The sequence below is a fragment of the Mercenaria mercenaria genome, chromosome 10, assembly GCF_021730395.1.
Source record: "Mercenaria mercenaria strain notata chromosome 10, MADL_Memer_1, whole genome shotgun sequence".
Taxonomy (NCBI): domain Eukaryota; kingdom Metazoa; phylum Mollusca; class Bivalvia; order Venerida; family Veneridae; genus Mercenaria; species Mercenaria mercenaria.
This window is the reverse complement of record NC_069370.1, coordinates 50,367,632-50,383,408: the sequence shown is the minus strand read 5'-3', so window position 1 is coordinate 50,383,408 and position 15,777 is coordinate 50,367,632. Positions and strand designations below refer to the sequence as shown.

Here is a 15,777-nt window from a genome sequence, read left to right as displayed (position 1 = left end):
TTGTTATAGAGTTAGTAGTGTTGTTGTTTTCTTCATTTTTTTTTCACAGTTTTTTTTTCAAGGTAGTAGATTTGAAATAGTTCAAAATGTCATTACGGCTGCAGATAAGTTTTAGGTTTAATTAGCCCAAATTTAACTGATTACTAACTGGTGCGAAAAGTATTTATTAATTAAATATTGCATGTTACACATACACAACATGTATACCTGTAGGGGTTTGTGATAAAACAGTCACCTGTAAAATATATAATTATTATATTATTACTTCTAATGGGTCAACGTTGGGCCAACGCTGGGCCAACGATGTTTTCCCTGTATAAGTCTTTCTCTGAAAATCAATATTGGGCCAATGCAGAGATATCTGTGACTGAAATTCAAAGTTGGTTCAACGTTGGCCCAACAGCTGTATTTAAATACTTATTAATCATTGTTGGGCCAACAGTGGCCCAACAACGATTATCCTTTGACGGTTTTCCGTCGTTGGCCCAATGACTTCATGTTTACAGGGTTTATTGTCATCGCCAGATGCTAATCAGGCGAAAGTAAGTATTTTTCATTCGTAGCTTTCGTATATTACTAAGACCACCGAATCAGGCCATTCTCCTATTTTCCACTTTGAAGTAGGTTTGCATTATTTGCTGTTGGGTTTTTTTTTGTGAACGAATATATATATATAATAGGTAATGGTAGATTTCCCGGAAGCACAGAGCACCAAAAACACAGCCTCAAAGCCACGCATTTGCAAAGTAGGTCTACAACAAAAAGAAGTTGTAATGGAAAAATATTACAGACGGGTTGCTTCAAACATCTAACAAGTACATATTAATTTATGTCAAATATAGATAGAGGAGGAGGAAGTGGTAAAATGGTTAGGGGGCGGGGGGATTTGAAGGAGTAAGAAGAACAAGGATGAATATACAAAGGGAATGCTACGTTCCTTAATAACAGTCACACTACAACGTAAACCACAAAAGCGCAGACACTCTTGCACCAAAATTAAACACACAACCACACTCAACTAAATAACACAGAAAAATGAACAAGTGAGACACAAGAAAACAGTAGAGTACTGCTTTAGACCTACAATCACACAAACGCATCCATATAAGCAGGAAAAACAATTGTGTACCGCCCTAGGACTACGGCAGCCAGAATAAAGGGGAGCCACGAAAACTAACTCAAAGTAAAGGGGGAGGGGATGCAAAAGGTAGCGCAAATGCAAGGGGAAAGGAGGATGGGCTGGGTGATGGGTGGGGGGCAATAGGGGGAGTAAGGAGGAGGAAAAACGCCTCTAATGGTATTTTTATTGCTGAATAAATTGCCAATAAAAATCCCCATGCGAATATTATTTAAAAAAAGAACACTCTTCATAGCCGGTTTGAGGAACCAAGTCAAACGACCGTTACTGTGTGGTAGTGTTATCCCTTTTCAAGTATTCCTTTCAATTCTATAAATTAGCTCCAATATTTGAAAGATTTCTTTCTTGCCCCTCTTTCCGTGCGGATGTGGCAGTAGAACACGAAGCGTTTTAGGAGATTATTTAAATAAGGTTGGACGTTGAACTGGAACTAAAGGGTTCCGCCCTATACTTTATATTTGCATATTTTTACATTTTATCAACCAGGACATTACAATTTATTCAATTAAAGATATAACAACGATTTTTGTTCTGATTTAGATCCTGGTGTTCTACAGAATTATTCTGAATAAAAAAATGTCTGATAATTACATATCGCAAGACTTTTCATTAACTGCGGTGACAAAACAGAAACATTGACTGGACAAATATCCTTTTCCTTAACATTGTCAGTATCCATTTATTCTTTTAGTTCTTGCACATTTCTCTATAAATCCCTTCCTAGTCTATCAATTTCTTTGACAACAAAATCCATGTCCGAATAGTCACATTTAGTGTTATTTATTATGATGCGGAAAAAGTTGACAAATCCTTTAACTGTAAGCGGTTGGTAGCCGATCAGCATCGTCCCTTGCTTAACCATTCCCTCCTTTATCTTAGGGGCAACCTAGAAGGAGAAAAATAGAATTTATTACTTCTGTATTTTCTAAAACTATAAAAATTATCTGTTTACAACGTAAAACTCTAATGCCAGAACACAGGACAAGCCTTACGGCCATGTATGTCACTATGTGATCATCAACGACGACATGAAGTTAACAGCCTCCACAATAATTTGACCAATAAGTTATTCATCCTTCTCTTAGCTTTTTTCTTTCGTGTCAGGCACACACTGCTATTCAAGGGACAAATTTTTAGGAACTATTTACCCTTGCTACTTTATCCCACCATTCAGCCGTCTCTTCTTGACCACGAAGCGATTTCGGAATGTACCAGAAGCCTATATTTGTGCACTGAAACTATATAAAATATTCAGCATTAAAAGTGATTAAATTAATTCTTCAGCCTTGGTGCATACGGTTATGTTCGGATTGTTTCTTCCAGAAAAAAAACACCAGATGGAACTATGTATAAAAAGGTAATACTTTATATAGGTGCGAAAATGATAAAATTGACTATAACAGAGTTTTCATTTTTTATTAAAGTTCAAGTAATATTTTTATTAATATATTTTCATTTTATAAACGTGTGATCTTGTTAAAATTGGTTAGGAAGCTTAAAATTAATTCTGAACTGAAAACTTCATCCTTCAAACATCCACTACGTTTTGTGAAATGGCAACCTGCTGACTTCAGGCTAAAAAGGGAGCTTTCTTTAATGTATTATGCTTTAGATTTTCTCTTACCTCCGGCATAACCAGTCTAAATCCCTCGGTCTTTCTTAGTTGCTCAGTCAGATACCTAAAATGAAAATTCAAATGTCTGACCATAGTAGAGTTCTGTGTTATAAATTATAAAAAAACTGTTAAAGGCTGATTGACACTTGTCCTCTTCCGTACTTTATTGGAATTTCAATGTCAACACATGATTCAATTAAACTTTCTTGTTGGCTGTCGAAGTCAATACAAGAATTAAAGCTATACAAATATATTGCAAATCGTTCTTCCAGAATGTTAACCATACCTTTAACTACGCTGGAGATTTGATGAAAACATCAACTAACATCAGGACTAACCTTGCATTATCATAGGCTTTGTCCACAGCAGCAGTCATACCATCATCTCCAAGGGCTTTCCACATTAGCCACGCCTTTAAAGCGTCTACTTTACGACCGCACTGAACGGTTTTATCACCTAACGAAAGTATTAAGTACAGAATTATGACTGATATACAGTCTGTGATACTTTCTTAGAAAATGTGTTGTTTCGCGTTCAGAGCCGTTCTATGTCAACAGTATTCCAGTTAATTCGTACCGCCACAAACGAGCTGCATCATGAGAAAACCAACATAGTGCGTTTGCGACCAGCATGGATCCAGACCAGCCTGCTCATCCGCGCATTCTGGTCAGGATCTATGCTGTTCGCTTTCAAAGCCTATTGCAATTAGAGAATCCATTAGCGAACAGCATGGATCCTGACCAGTCTGTGCGGATGCGCAGGACGGTCTGGATCCATGCTGGTCGCAAAACCACTATGTTTGTTTTCTCATGGCGCGGCTCAAATGTGTTTTCCGCAAGTAACTACCTATATGAAGACGAATTATTTACGATAAAAAATATTCTATCAAGTAGTCACGGAGAACAGTATGGCCTAATCTGTAGATCGAGGTCACTAACCTACAACCCTTAGATCTGCAATCCAACAGGCTGGCTTAACACTGAAATATATCTTTAAAAAGGCAGTTTCTTTTGATATTTCATCGGAAGAAAATGGTTGTGTTGGAATCATAAACAAATAAATAAGTATTACTATAAGCCCGGAACAAAATTGAAAAAGAGACAACTAAGAAATAAGACATATTTTGACATGAAAAGCAGCAAAATGTGTTTGACTTAAATTTATTGTATTAATACAATGCGGTTATAAACATTGTAACTTCATCCAGGATACTGTATTATTCGGCTCGAGTAAACTTTGCTAGAGAAGGATCCGCCGAAGTCCAAAAGCACTGAGTGTGATCTGTCTCGTAAAATCAACGAGAGCCAAATACAACACCCCAGATCAAGCTTCTGTTAAAAATACTTAACTGTAACGTTACAGGTGTTATCTTAATTATATCAAATTGGAACATCTGAGTTACAATATGGATGCAATAGAATGGTGACCTGAATTTTAGACTGAATAAATTACAACAAAACATGTGTTACGACTCTGTTCCGTTGGGTGTTTTGGGCTAGTTCCTTACCAATATCATAGGACATGTCGTAGAATTTGTCTTGCTGAAACAAATATTCTGCCTGGTACCTGTTACACTCTTCTAAACTTCCCTGTAATTATACACCTCGTACAAATAGAGCAGATATTCGAGGATATAATTAAAATCTGATATTATTTTGTACAGAGTTGGGAAGCTAGGATACTGCTAAGCCCACAGTCAAAAGATAATTAGGTAAGCAATCAATATCATTTTCATTTTTCTGCCACACACACACAAACAAAGTTACTGGCAATTTCATTTTGGTAGCCCAAGTGATCAAAAACAAAATGTGCCAAAATACCCGAAACAAATATTTGTCTCAAAATCACGATTAAATCGGGCATTTTTGTTGTTGTTGTTTTAAAGCCGTCGAACTGGTAATTCTAAACAAAACTAAATGATACTACTTTTTGTTTCTATTTATACAAGGGGCATAGAAACTAAAGAAGCATTGGATTCGAAATAAATTTAAATTACACTTAAAACTATGAATGACAGTGTTTGAAGCGCCTTAATGGGAAATTATTAAAAGTAGTCCGAACTGGAGTATATGCAAAATTATCAAATATCGCTGTTATAAATTCGAAAGTATTGAATAAAATTCTTCTATGGTTATTTTTAGAAAAAAAATGTTATATTGTTATATTTTTTCTAAAATGAACTTGTAAACTCTTCTACCTTATCTTTGATGAGTAAAGCCGAACACTGTAATGGCGCCGTAGACATTTTATGCAGATTCCAACTGACTGACTGCATTCTGAAACAGGATACGTCAACGATATATGAGCCGTGCCATGAGAAAACCAACATAGTGCATCCGCGCAGTCTGGTCAGGATCCATGCTGTTCGCTAACAGTTTCTCCAATTCCAATAGGCTTTAAAAGCGAACAGCATGGAGCCTGACCAGACTGCGCGGATGCGCAGGCTGGTCTGGATCCATGCTGGTCGCAAACCCACTATGTTGGTTTTCTCATGGCACGGCTCATATACATTTGCAAATACTGAAATTGGTCAAAGTACATGTAGATAAAGAAATACTTGAAACAGTTTCGTTGACAATTAATCCTGTCGTTAAATAGATAGATACCTTTTATTCCTCCATTAGTGGAATTTGACAATCCACAGTTTTCTGAATACGGTTATGGAGAGACCATTGCGCAAAGGAATGGGGACTTATTGTTTCAACTACATAATTGGCCTGAATCAAAATCTGTTTTAAGAGACATATATTCAAAGATCAAATGTTTGGAATACATAAAATAATTGCTTATATTATTTGATGGATTTGATTAGAATGACCAGGAAATTCCACATGAATCATTGAAAGGGTTTTATGTTAGTAAAATGTAATGTTCACCTTTCTATTCCAGACATCAGATGTTTGTGTTTTTCTGAGAGTAGAGCGCCGCCTCCCCAACATGCCTAAACAGAAGAAAGTAGACAAAAATTGCGTCATTTAGCGAGTTAAGTAACATACTTTTATTATACTAATGATCTAAAAATAAAGGCAGTCCTTTTGTTTATGATACAGTTTATATGCTTGTACAGATATTTAGCGTCCTTAACTATACAGATATTTAGTAAGATTAAAAATTTCCATTTCTCTTTATCTAAATTAATATTTATGGCATGGGATTTTCAATTTTACAACTGCAGCCGCTTTATCACACATATTCGCTTACATCACAGTGCAGCCATATATTGTATTTCTCGCATACATCAGCAATTTCATTCAGTTGATCAAACGCTCCAAGAACAGTAGTGCCTGAAGTCGCCATAACAAATGTTGGGTCTTCTCCCTATATGTAAGTAAGATACAAGATAGGTTTAAATACACAAAATTTAGGTCAGAAGTGAATAATTTACCTAACTGATAAATGATGTTGTGATTAAGTGTGTAGAAATAAATTCGACAAACCAAAGGCTTGTGTGTAAATATTTTTTATGTTTTATCAACAAATTAATTTGAATCGAACTTTGTTGACATTACATCATAGCCGATCTTACAATAGACAATAGCCCGTGCTACAGTTTTCTGTAACAATAGGTAATCTAATTCATGACAACCCAAAGCTTGGGTAAATTAACTTCTTGATACGATGAACATTTTATCAAAAGTATCCAAACAATAATCAAAAATACCTTTTCAATATCTGCTTTAATTTTCTTTTCTAATTCTTCAGGTTTCATACGCCCTATTTCGTCTGTTTCCACTCTAACAACATTGTCAGATCCAAGGCCAAGAAAAACTGCACTTTTCACCATGGAATAGTGCGCATGTAAGTAGAAATGAGTGTATTTATCTGTTGTTGCATACAGTCAGTAATAACGTAAATAAAAATTCATAGAAATTAAAAAGTAATAATCAGTATGTAGTTCCATACTAATGTGCAAGTTCAGAAGTAAAGATAATAAATCTGAAAGCATTTGCAAGCAAAAAATGTTTGAAGATACAGATATGGTAACGCTATAAAAATTATGATATTTTTTTTTCATTTTTTTTTTCAAAATTTTGATAATAAATGTTAATGAAATAAAACTTCAATAAAACATATTATCTCCCTCTAAAATCAGAAAAGTGTTTTTCCCATAATATATGGGGCAAATGTGCAGACTCAATAAAATTTAAGCCGCACCTTGAGAAAAACAACATAGTGCGTTTGCGACCAGCATGGATGCAGACCAGCCTGCGCATCCTCGCAGTCTGGTCAGGATCCCTGCTGTTTTAAAGCGAACAGCATTGATCCTGACCAGACTATGCGGATGCGCAGGCTGGTCTGGATCCATGCTGGTCGCAAACTCACTATGTTGGTTTTCTCATGATGCGGCTCATTTATAAATTTCCTTTAAAGAATTATTTACTTCAGATGATGTGTACAGCTTCATTCGTTTCATGCCATACATGCCCGTTTTCTTGAAGTCTGGACAACTTCTATACCTTGCCAAGTTCATGCCCATAATGTTTGAAAAAGATCCGCCTGAAATTTAAAGGTATATAAGACTCAAATTTTATTTTTAAAAATATGAACAATTCGATATATAGTTAATGTAAACATAAAATAAACAAGTTAATCAACAGACCTTTGCAAGGGATATTAAACAGGACATACGTAATGCATGTATAGCTAGAAACGGGAGTTACAACGTTACTGCATGGCGTTTGATTATGAATTTTGCTCTACACATATAATTATATTTGAGACGCGCCATGAGAAAACAAATACAGTGCGTTTGCGACCAGCATGGATCCAGACCAGCCTGCGCATCTGCGCAGTCTGGTCAGGATCCATGCTGTTCGCTAACAGTTTCTCTCATCGCAATAGGCTTTGAAAGCGAACAGCATTGATCCTGATCAGACTGCGCGGATGCGCAGGCTGGTCTGGATCTATGCTGGTCGCAAAGCCACTATGTTGGTTTTCTCATGGCGCGGCTCATTTAATAAAGTTAGATGCATCTGATTAGGATTTTCTACATTTGAATCAAATATGGAGGGTGGACATTTTTGAAATCTTTAAATTGAACATGAACGATCTGAAAACTTCTTTGGATTCCCAAATATTGTTCATTCTGTTTTTTTTTCTTTCTTTTTTTATTTCGATACAATAAGAAGTCGTCACTGAAATGTTATTCAGGTATATCAGCATAAGGAGTATCCACAGATATTGACATGAACCATGTCCAACAGGACATAATGTACCCTTTTTGCCTTAAAACTCAGTATGGTCAATACACTAACTAGTTAGCAGCGAGGTAAGTAGGTCATACATACTTAAATGTGGCCCTGACTGTTTTTAAAGTGCTATCCTACAAACCTGGACAAAAGATACCATCCCCGGCTTTGTACCCTATGATGGAACACAATTTCTCTATTAGGTACTTCTCTATTACAATGAACGCTGGAGCCACCTCAAATGTATGCCTGTGAAAATATTAATGCGCATTGAAAGAAAAAGTTTTACGATATGTACTTTATGATTATCTAAAAATCAAAGTAGATATAAAGAAGTCTCAGAGTGAAACTAGCATATAGGCTTTTTTCGTAAATATTACAACAGTTTCACACTCGGTTCAAGATTCGAAACTTATCAGGAATGCCTGAAGGTATGGCTTTACGTGAAAGTAAACATTGTGGCATAAAGGTAATTTGTTTACGAACCTTGTGGCATGAAAGTGCACAGTTTAGTTATTAATCATATAACCAAGCGTTGCTTTTTAGCACGTTTATTATTGTTACTTGATATAGATGAACACATCTGTCTTTCTTTCAATGATCTGTCAGTAAAAAAGAAATTATATTTTCTTGACAAGAATTGATCAACTACCTCATTTTCATAAACGGTTATGGATCAACATGCACATTAAGTAAGTGTTACATTTTTTGATAGTGGTGTAACAAAACTTCTGCTACCTATATATATTTCAGCAGAACTGCTTCTCGAATTGATATAAGTGGTATCTGAATCCATGCTTACGCATGTTTAGTAAAACACAACATGAACAAACAATAAGGGTATTACATGTTTGTATTCAGCGCATCGGACAGCCACGCACCCGTCAACCCATATATGTTTATTCCACTATACAGTTGGTTGAAGAATCGTGGATTACCTACAGAAGAAAAACACATATACGTATTTTATTTTACTTTTTAGTCTCGTAATGTTTTCATGTATTAATTAACAAACAAATATCCTCTATATATTACTGTTTATGCGATATGCACACTTGTTTTGACAGAACACTATCACTGTTTAGGCAAAATACATAGTTGTTTGACAGAACACTCTATCACTGTTTATGTAAAATACATAGTTGTTTTGACAGAACATTCTATCACTGTTTATGTAAAATCGTAGTTGTTTTGACAGAACATTCTATCACTGTTTAGGCAAAATACACAGTTGTTTTGACAGAACACTCTATCACTGTTCAGGTAAAATACACAGTTGTTCTGACAGAACACTCTATCACTGTTTATAGGCAAAATACATTGTTGTTTTGACAGAACACTCTATCACTGTTTATGTAAAATACATTGTTGTTTTGACAGAACATTCTATCACTGTTTATGTAAAATCGTAGTTGTTTTGACAGAACATTCTATCACTGTTTAGGCGACCGCCTCGGTAGCCTAGTGGTAGAATACCCACTTCGAGTGTGTAAAGTCGTGGATGCGATCTCTGGACGGGTCATATCAAAGACGTGAAAATGGTGCATAGTAGCTTCCTTGCTTGGCGCTCAGCATTAAGAGGATAGTGCTATGACTGGTCAGCCCAGTGTCAGTATAATTTGACTGGGTGGGGTATCATGTCACGAGTCCATTGCGTGATATTCCAGTAAAGCAGCACTATAAAGTTGGGCATTGTACTCACTGCTACACGTTGACACCGTCGTTTATATTACTGAAAAATTGTTGAAAAAAGACGAACACACACACACACACACGTCACTGCTTAGGTAAATTATTTTAACATAATATATAATAAATTAAAAACTCACTTGTTTTGACGGAATAGTCTATCACTGTTTTACAAATATCCAAGAGTTCTTTGTGGTTAGCTGGATCCTTCCTGATGTCAAGTGGAAGCAAACTCTGAAATTTTATTTTTATGATATTATACTTTAGATTATATTTCAAGTTCGTTTATAACAAAACCTCTTCTTTTTATGAGAACTAAAATTACTTATTAAGCTAATTTAAAAAAAAATCACTGGCTATCACATACTATTCTCGCGTACCAAAGATTTACAATGGCCAGTCTCGACTATGATGAACCAATGATGAATGAGAACTGGTTCCTGCACATACAAGCGAATCTTCAATTGTGCCATTTGCTCTTATTTGCACATGTAACTTTGCATGGAACAAAACATATTTTCAATCCGTTTTTGTTCCTGAGATTGTAGTAATAGCGCATCAGGTGGCGCTGACGGCATTTAGCTAAACCCTGACCGAAATATAGGTTACCGCGATCCGAAATATAGGTTACCTGTCCCGGATATAGGTAAATAAAAAAATCTGTCAACACAGTTAAATAACAAGAAATACCATCACATAGTACTTAGTTATGTACTAGTCACAAGGACTTAAAATAATATTTATACCTTTAGGTCCTCGGGTAGTTTGAAGTCAACTACTTTGGTACTTCTGTCTGAACCCTTCACTAATGCTTCCTCTACGATAAGATTTTTAATGTCATCAATGTACGCTTGAATTTCACTGTCTTCAAACGCATTTCCTGTTAATATATATTGGAATTCTGGAATATGAGATCTTTAACCCTAATCATACTGAACACGATTGATTCTGCCTTTGCGACCAGTGTAGATCATGATCAGCCTGCACGTCCGTGCAGCCTGATCATGATCTGCAATGCTTGTCTTTCAGTCAGTATCTTTTTGGTAAGCATCCCTTTTAACAGTTAATGATACTGTCCAAGTTGAAGGATGGACAAGTCCATTATAGGAATTTAGCAGGGTAGAGATTAAATGGATGCAGTGACAAAATGCAATTTACATCAGCTGTGTAATGTAGCAAATATTCTGTTTATCATGCGTGTAAATGTACCCTGGCGATGTGTGGTCTATATTTGGGCTCAATATTATCACATGTAACTTAATGATATTGAAATAAAAGGCATAAAACATTTAAATTAAAGTTAAAACTAGTTGATATATACAGGTTAATTAAGGTGGCAGTGATGGTTACCATTATTACATGTATATGGTTGCCATTAGTTGTTACGGTGGGCTTATTACATGTATATCATTTATAAAAAATTATAATATTCGTTTTATGTGGCACGCTATATAGGTTTTGTGTACATGTATGACATTCCATTCCGAATATCATTTGAACACGCGCGTCTTAATAGTTGGCTAGTCACGCATACTTTATGATAAAACCAACCAAATTTGTCATGTACAATATATGCTCATAATTGTGCAACGTATAACCTGTAATTGTATTATTAATATTACGGTAATCGGAAACCCCAAAGTGTAATTTAAGGGGAAAAGAAAGTCTTAAAGAAAATTATACATTATTTATGTGTATAAATGTATATGTTTCATCCCAAATAAATAAACAACAAACAAACAAACTTACCTAGGTTAGGTTCTTGTGATTTATCCATGGTTACAGAAGCTGACAAATATCTGTGACACTTTTCAGATGTTTTGATAGAATAGCAGCTTGTTAGACACGAGGAACGTCTAATATGTGACCTGAGGACACGTGATGCAAGTACTACGGCAGTGTTCCGGACCAATGAAAAGGACATCACTCGTGCCTTTTAATCAACCAGGTAATAGTATCTTTTTATGCATGCAATTCATAATGTAAAATATTACATTGTACATTTTTATACAGATTCTATTTTTCAGTAATAATTTTAATTAAAATAAAGAAATTATGTTTCTAATATATAAAATATCGCCGTATTGGTTTATATTGCTTGTTATGAAAGAAAGATTTTCAAATGAAGTGAAATAATATTTTGAAGAAAAATTGCGTGTTTAAACTGCCAATTCAGTTAATCATTTATTGCAATGAAGCAACGATATTAATGGAATTTTTGAAGTGCTTGTGCTATTTTGAGAAAAAAGTAGCCTGATTCGAAAGTGATCTTTACTCTTTAGTTTAACAGACAATAAAAACTCTTATGGTATCGTGTAATTATCATATACAACCAACGATGAAGAACGTATTAAACACATATGAATAATTCTGCACTATTAAAGTTTCACGATGACAATTAATATGTAAGACCATACAATGTACGGAATCACGTAATGGAAAATTACCTTACTTGGCAGTTTAATATCGAATAACGACTAGCTACGCTCTTGCGGAGCGTTCTAATTAATGACCCGAGAGTTTTGATGTTAAACGGTTATCAGTTGGGAAAAGACAGCATTTTTAAAGAAGAGTCGCATTTTATTTAAGTTAAGAAAAGAAAAAGAATCAATTTAATTTTACAGGTGTATATTTTATACTGTTATAAAACGTAAAATAAAGATTTATTAATGTATTATTTGTATTGTATTATCAAATCGAAAGTAGATCTAGAACATGAATATACTTAAGAAATCCCGTCTTAATCCACAGTCACCTATCCATATACACCTAAATGCCCTACATGTAAAATGATAACAGTACTGACCTTGTATGACATCCATGTTTTATCTTTGAATTACTTCCCTTCGTGGAGGATCCCGGAGGCTAACATTATCTGAATCCCACTGTCACGACTGTGTTACAAGGTAAACTTCCTCGTTACGGGAAGGCTAACAAGGTAAACTTCCTCGTTACGGGAAGGCTATTATCGACAGAGAAAAAACACGTTTGCGGAAGAACTTTAGATGCCAGTCCATTACTGCAAAAAAAAAAGCTCTTTGTAAAACGTTTGACAATGAAACAGCTGAATGTCATGTAGAATAAAAATATGGACGCGTTTTTCAGGAAAAGCTACATTCACTCTGAGAGATTTAGTGCAACTTTCGATTAGTAGGTTTTGGTTAGGTTTTCGGTCGTTGCAAGCCGAGTCGTGGTTGATCGAGTACACTATTGTTGTCCAACAGCCGCACAGCCACTCGCATGACCAGCCTTGACAAGCCGCAAACTCTTTTGTTATCTAAAGAGAATTCAGTCATGGTCTTGTCATCACTCCTGCTATCTAAGACTAGACGGGGACAGATCTTACTGTGTGTTAGCTTCACTGAAATTTCAGAAGTAAAACAACCGGACCAAGATCGCTGGCAGACCAATCTTACTACTAAAACGTTTTGCAAAGTGGTCATTAAATTCAAGAATCATTGTAAATCATATATAGATCGGACCTGTTTAACGAGTATTCTTTCATTATTGATACCTACATGGGCAATTTTTTATATCAAGATATCATATCTTGATATTAGAAAATCATTTCTTGATATCAAACAATGAGTCACATTTTATGATATAAAAAATCGATTTCTTGATATCAATAAATCGATTTTTTGATATAAAAATTCGAATTTTTAAATTTCTTGATATCAAACAATGAGTCACATATTTTTATATCAGAAAATCGGTTTCTTTATATCAATGAATAGATTTTCTGATAAAAAATCGATTTTTTTATATCAGGAATTTATTTTCTGATATCAAAAATTTAATTCCTGAAAAATTGTGTTATATCTTGATATCAAGAAATCGAGTTTCTGATATAAAAATCGACTTCTTGATTCAAGAAATTAATTTCTTGGTATAAAAAGCTTTTTTTTTTTCATATAAAAAAATCTCTGCACTTACATATTTCATACTTACAGATGGATTGAACTTGACCATGTTAGGGTTATCCTTAATTGCATGTCTATTTTTAGACAGCTTGAATTTTTTATATCAAGAAATACTGGCCATTTTCTTATATCAAGAAATCGATTTTTGATATCAGAAAATCGATTTCTTGATATCAAAAAATGAGTTCTTGATATCAAAGAGTAATCCATATGTCTGGATATCAAGAAATGATTTCTTGATATAAAGAAAATTGAAATTTTGATATCAAGAATTTGATTTCCTGATATCAAACAATGACTATTTCTATATCAAGAAATGATTATTGATATCAAGAAATCGAATTTCTGAACTCAAAAATGCATTTCCTGATATCAAAAATTCGATTTTTATATAAAAAAATAGACAGCACAGCATTTCTTGATAGCGAAAATGAATTCTTGATATAAAAATATCGGTTTGTATATAAAAAGATATTGTTTTGATATCAAGAAATGATTTCTTTAGGTCAGAAATTCGATTTCTTGATATCAAGAATCACTTCTTGATATAAAAATATTTCTTGATATCAAGAAATCGAAGTTTTGATAGCAAGAAATTATTTTTGATATCAAAAACTGCCCATAAAATAGTAAAACAGCACCCCACAGTAGCATGGAGATGTCGCTGTAATCTTTAGGTACACAAGGATAGCATGAAGATGACATTGTACTCATTCGGTATACGTGGATAGCATGAAGGTGGCACTGTACTCATTCGGTATACATGGATACCATGAAGATGGCATTGTACTCATCCGTTATACAGAGATAGCATGAAAGTGGCATTGTAGTCCCTAGGTATACTTGGATAGCATGAAGGTGGCATTGTACTTGTTCGGTATACGGGGATAGCATGAAAATAGTATTGTTATAAATGGATAGCATTAATATGCCATTGTACCCATTCGGTATAAATTGATAGCATAAAGGTGATATTATACTCCTTCGGTGTAAATGGATGGATGAAGGAGGAATTGTACTCATTCGGTATATTTGGATAACATAAGGATGGCATTGTACTTATTAGTATACGTGAATAGCATGAATATTGCATTGTACTCATTAGGTATACGTGGATAGTATGAAGGTGACATTGTACTCATTCGGTATACAGAGATAGCATGAAGGTGGCATTGTACGCATTCGGTATACTAAGTACTTAGATAGCACGACGATTGGAGTGTACTCATTCGGTATGCATGGATAGCATAGAGGTTGACATTATACTCACTCCGTATACGTGGATAGCATGAAGTTGGCATTGTACTCGTGGGTAACATGAAGGTGACATTGTACTCATTCTGCATATGTGGATAGCATGAAGGTGGCATTGTTCTCATTCAGTATACGTGGTTAGAATAAAGGTGGCATTGTACTCATTGTATATACGTGGATAGCATGAAGGTGGCATTGTTCTCATTCAGTATACGTGGATAGCATGAAGGTGGCACTGTACTCATTCTGTATACGTGGATAGCATGAAACTGACATTGTACTCTTCTGTATACGTGGATCGCATAAAGATGGCATTGTTCTCATTCAGTATACGTGGTTAGAACAAAGGTGGCATTGTACTTATTGTATATACGTGGATAGCATGAAGGTGGCATTGTTCTCACACAGTATACGTGGATAGCATAAAGGTGGCATTGTACTCATTCTGTATACGTGGATAGCACGCGATTGTCATTGCTCTAATTAGTTGATAGCATTGATGCTACACTGTTCACATACGGTATATGTGAATAGCATGAAGGTGGTATTGTACTCATTGGTATACTTAGATAGCATGTGGGCGGCATTGTTCATATTCGGTATATGTGAGTAGGTGGCATTTTTCTCATTCGATATACGCAGGTAGCATGGGGATGTCATTGTACATATTCGCTATATGTGAATAGCATGAAGGTGGCATTGTACTCATTCGGTATACATGGATAGCATGAGGGTAGCGTTGTTCATATTTGATATATGTGAATAGCATGGAAGTGCATTGGTACCAATCGGTAAACGTTGATGAATAAATTGGCTTGTCATTAATAGAGCCATGACGTAGTGGTTAGGAAGTCAGTCGGTTCTCCCGGACGGCGTGGGTTCACATAACCCAATAGTTTATACGGGAACATTTTCTGAACCTTCGAAGGTATATGGGGAATTAAAGACGGTCTTAAATTTTATACCAGT

General features: G+C 35.0%; 1 protein-coding gene across 4 annotated transcripts; it reads right to left on the bottom strand.

Moving 5' to 3' along the window:
- Positions 1 to 1,290: 1,290 nt before the first annotated feature.
- On the bottom strand, positions 1,291 to 12,591 carry LOC123561600 (cysteine sulfinic acid decarboxylase-like). 4 transcript variants are annotated; one of them, XM_045354086.2, is made up of 16 exons: positions 12,438 to 12,591; positions 11,381 to 11,564; positions 10,378 to 10,511; positions 9,772 to 9,865; positions 8,790 to 8,880; positions 8,085 to 8,191; positions 7,135 to 7,250; positions 6,415 to 6,549; positions 5,955 to 6,071; positions 5,630 to 5,694; positions 4,951 to 5,029; positions 4,261 to 4,342; positions 3,092 to 3,209; positions 2,763 to 2,817; positions 2,287 to 2,376; positions 1,291 to 2,024 (listed from the first exon to the last, which is right to left on the bottom strand). In XM_045354086.2, exons 1-16 carry the CDS (start codon positions 12,447 to 12,449, stop codon positions 1,845 to 1,847), a joined length of 1,659 nt encoding a protein of 552 aa, XP_045210021.2. In that variant the 5' UTR covers positions 12,450 to 12,591; the 3' UTR covers positions 1,291 to 1,844. The 4 variants fall into 4 exon arrangements, with proteins under 4 accessions (XP_045210021.2, XP_045210018.2, XP_045210019.2 ...); XM_045354083.2 differs by having other exon boundaries at positions 11,381 to 11,589; positions 12,438 to 12,576; XM_045354084.2 differs by lacking the exon at positions 12,438 to 12,591 and adding an exon at positions 12,357 to 12,425.
- Between the last annotated feature and the right edge of the window lie 3,186 nt (positions 12,592 to 15,777).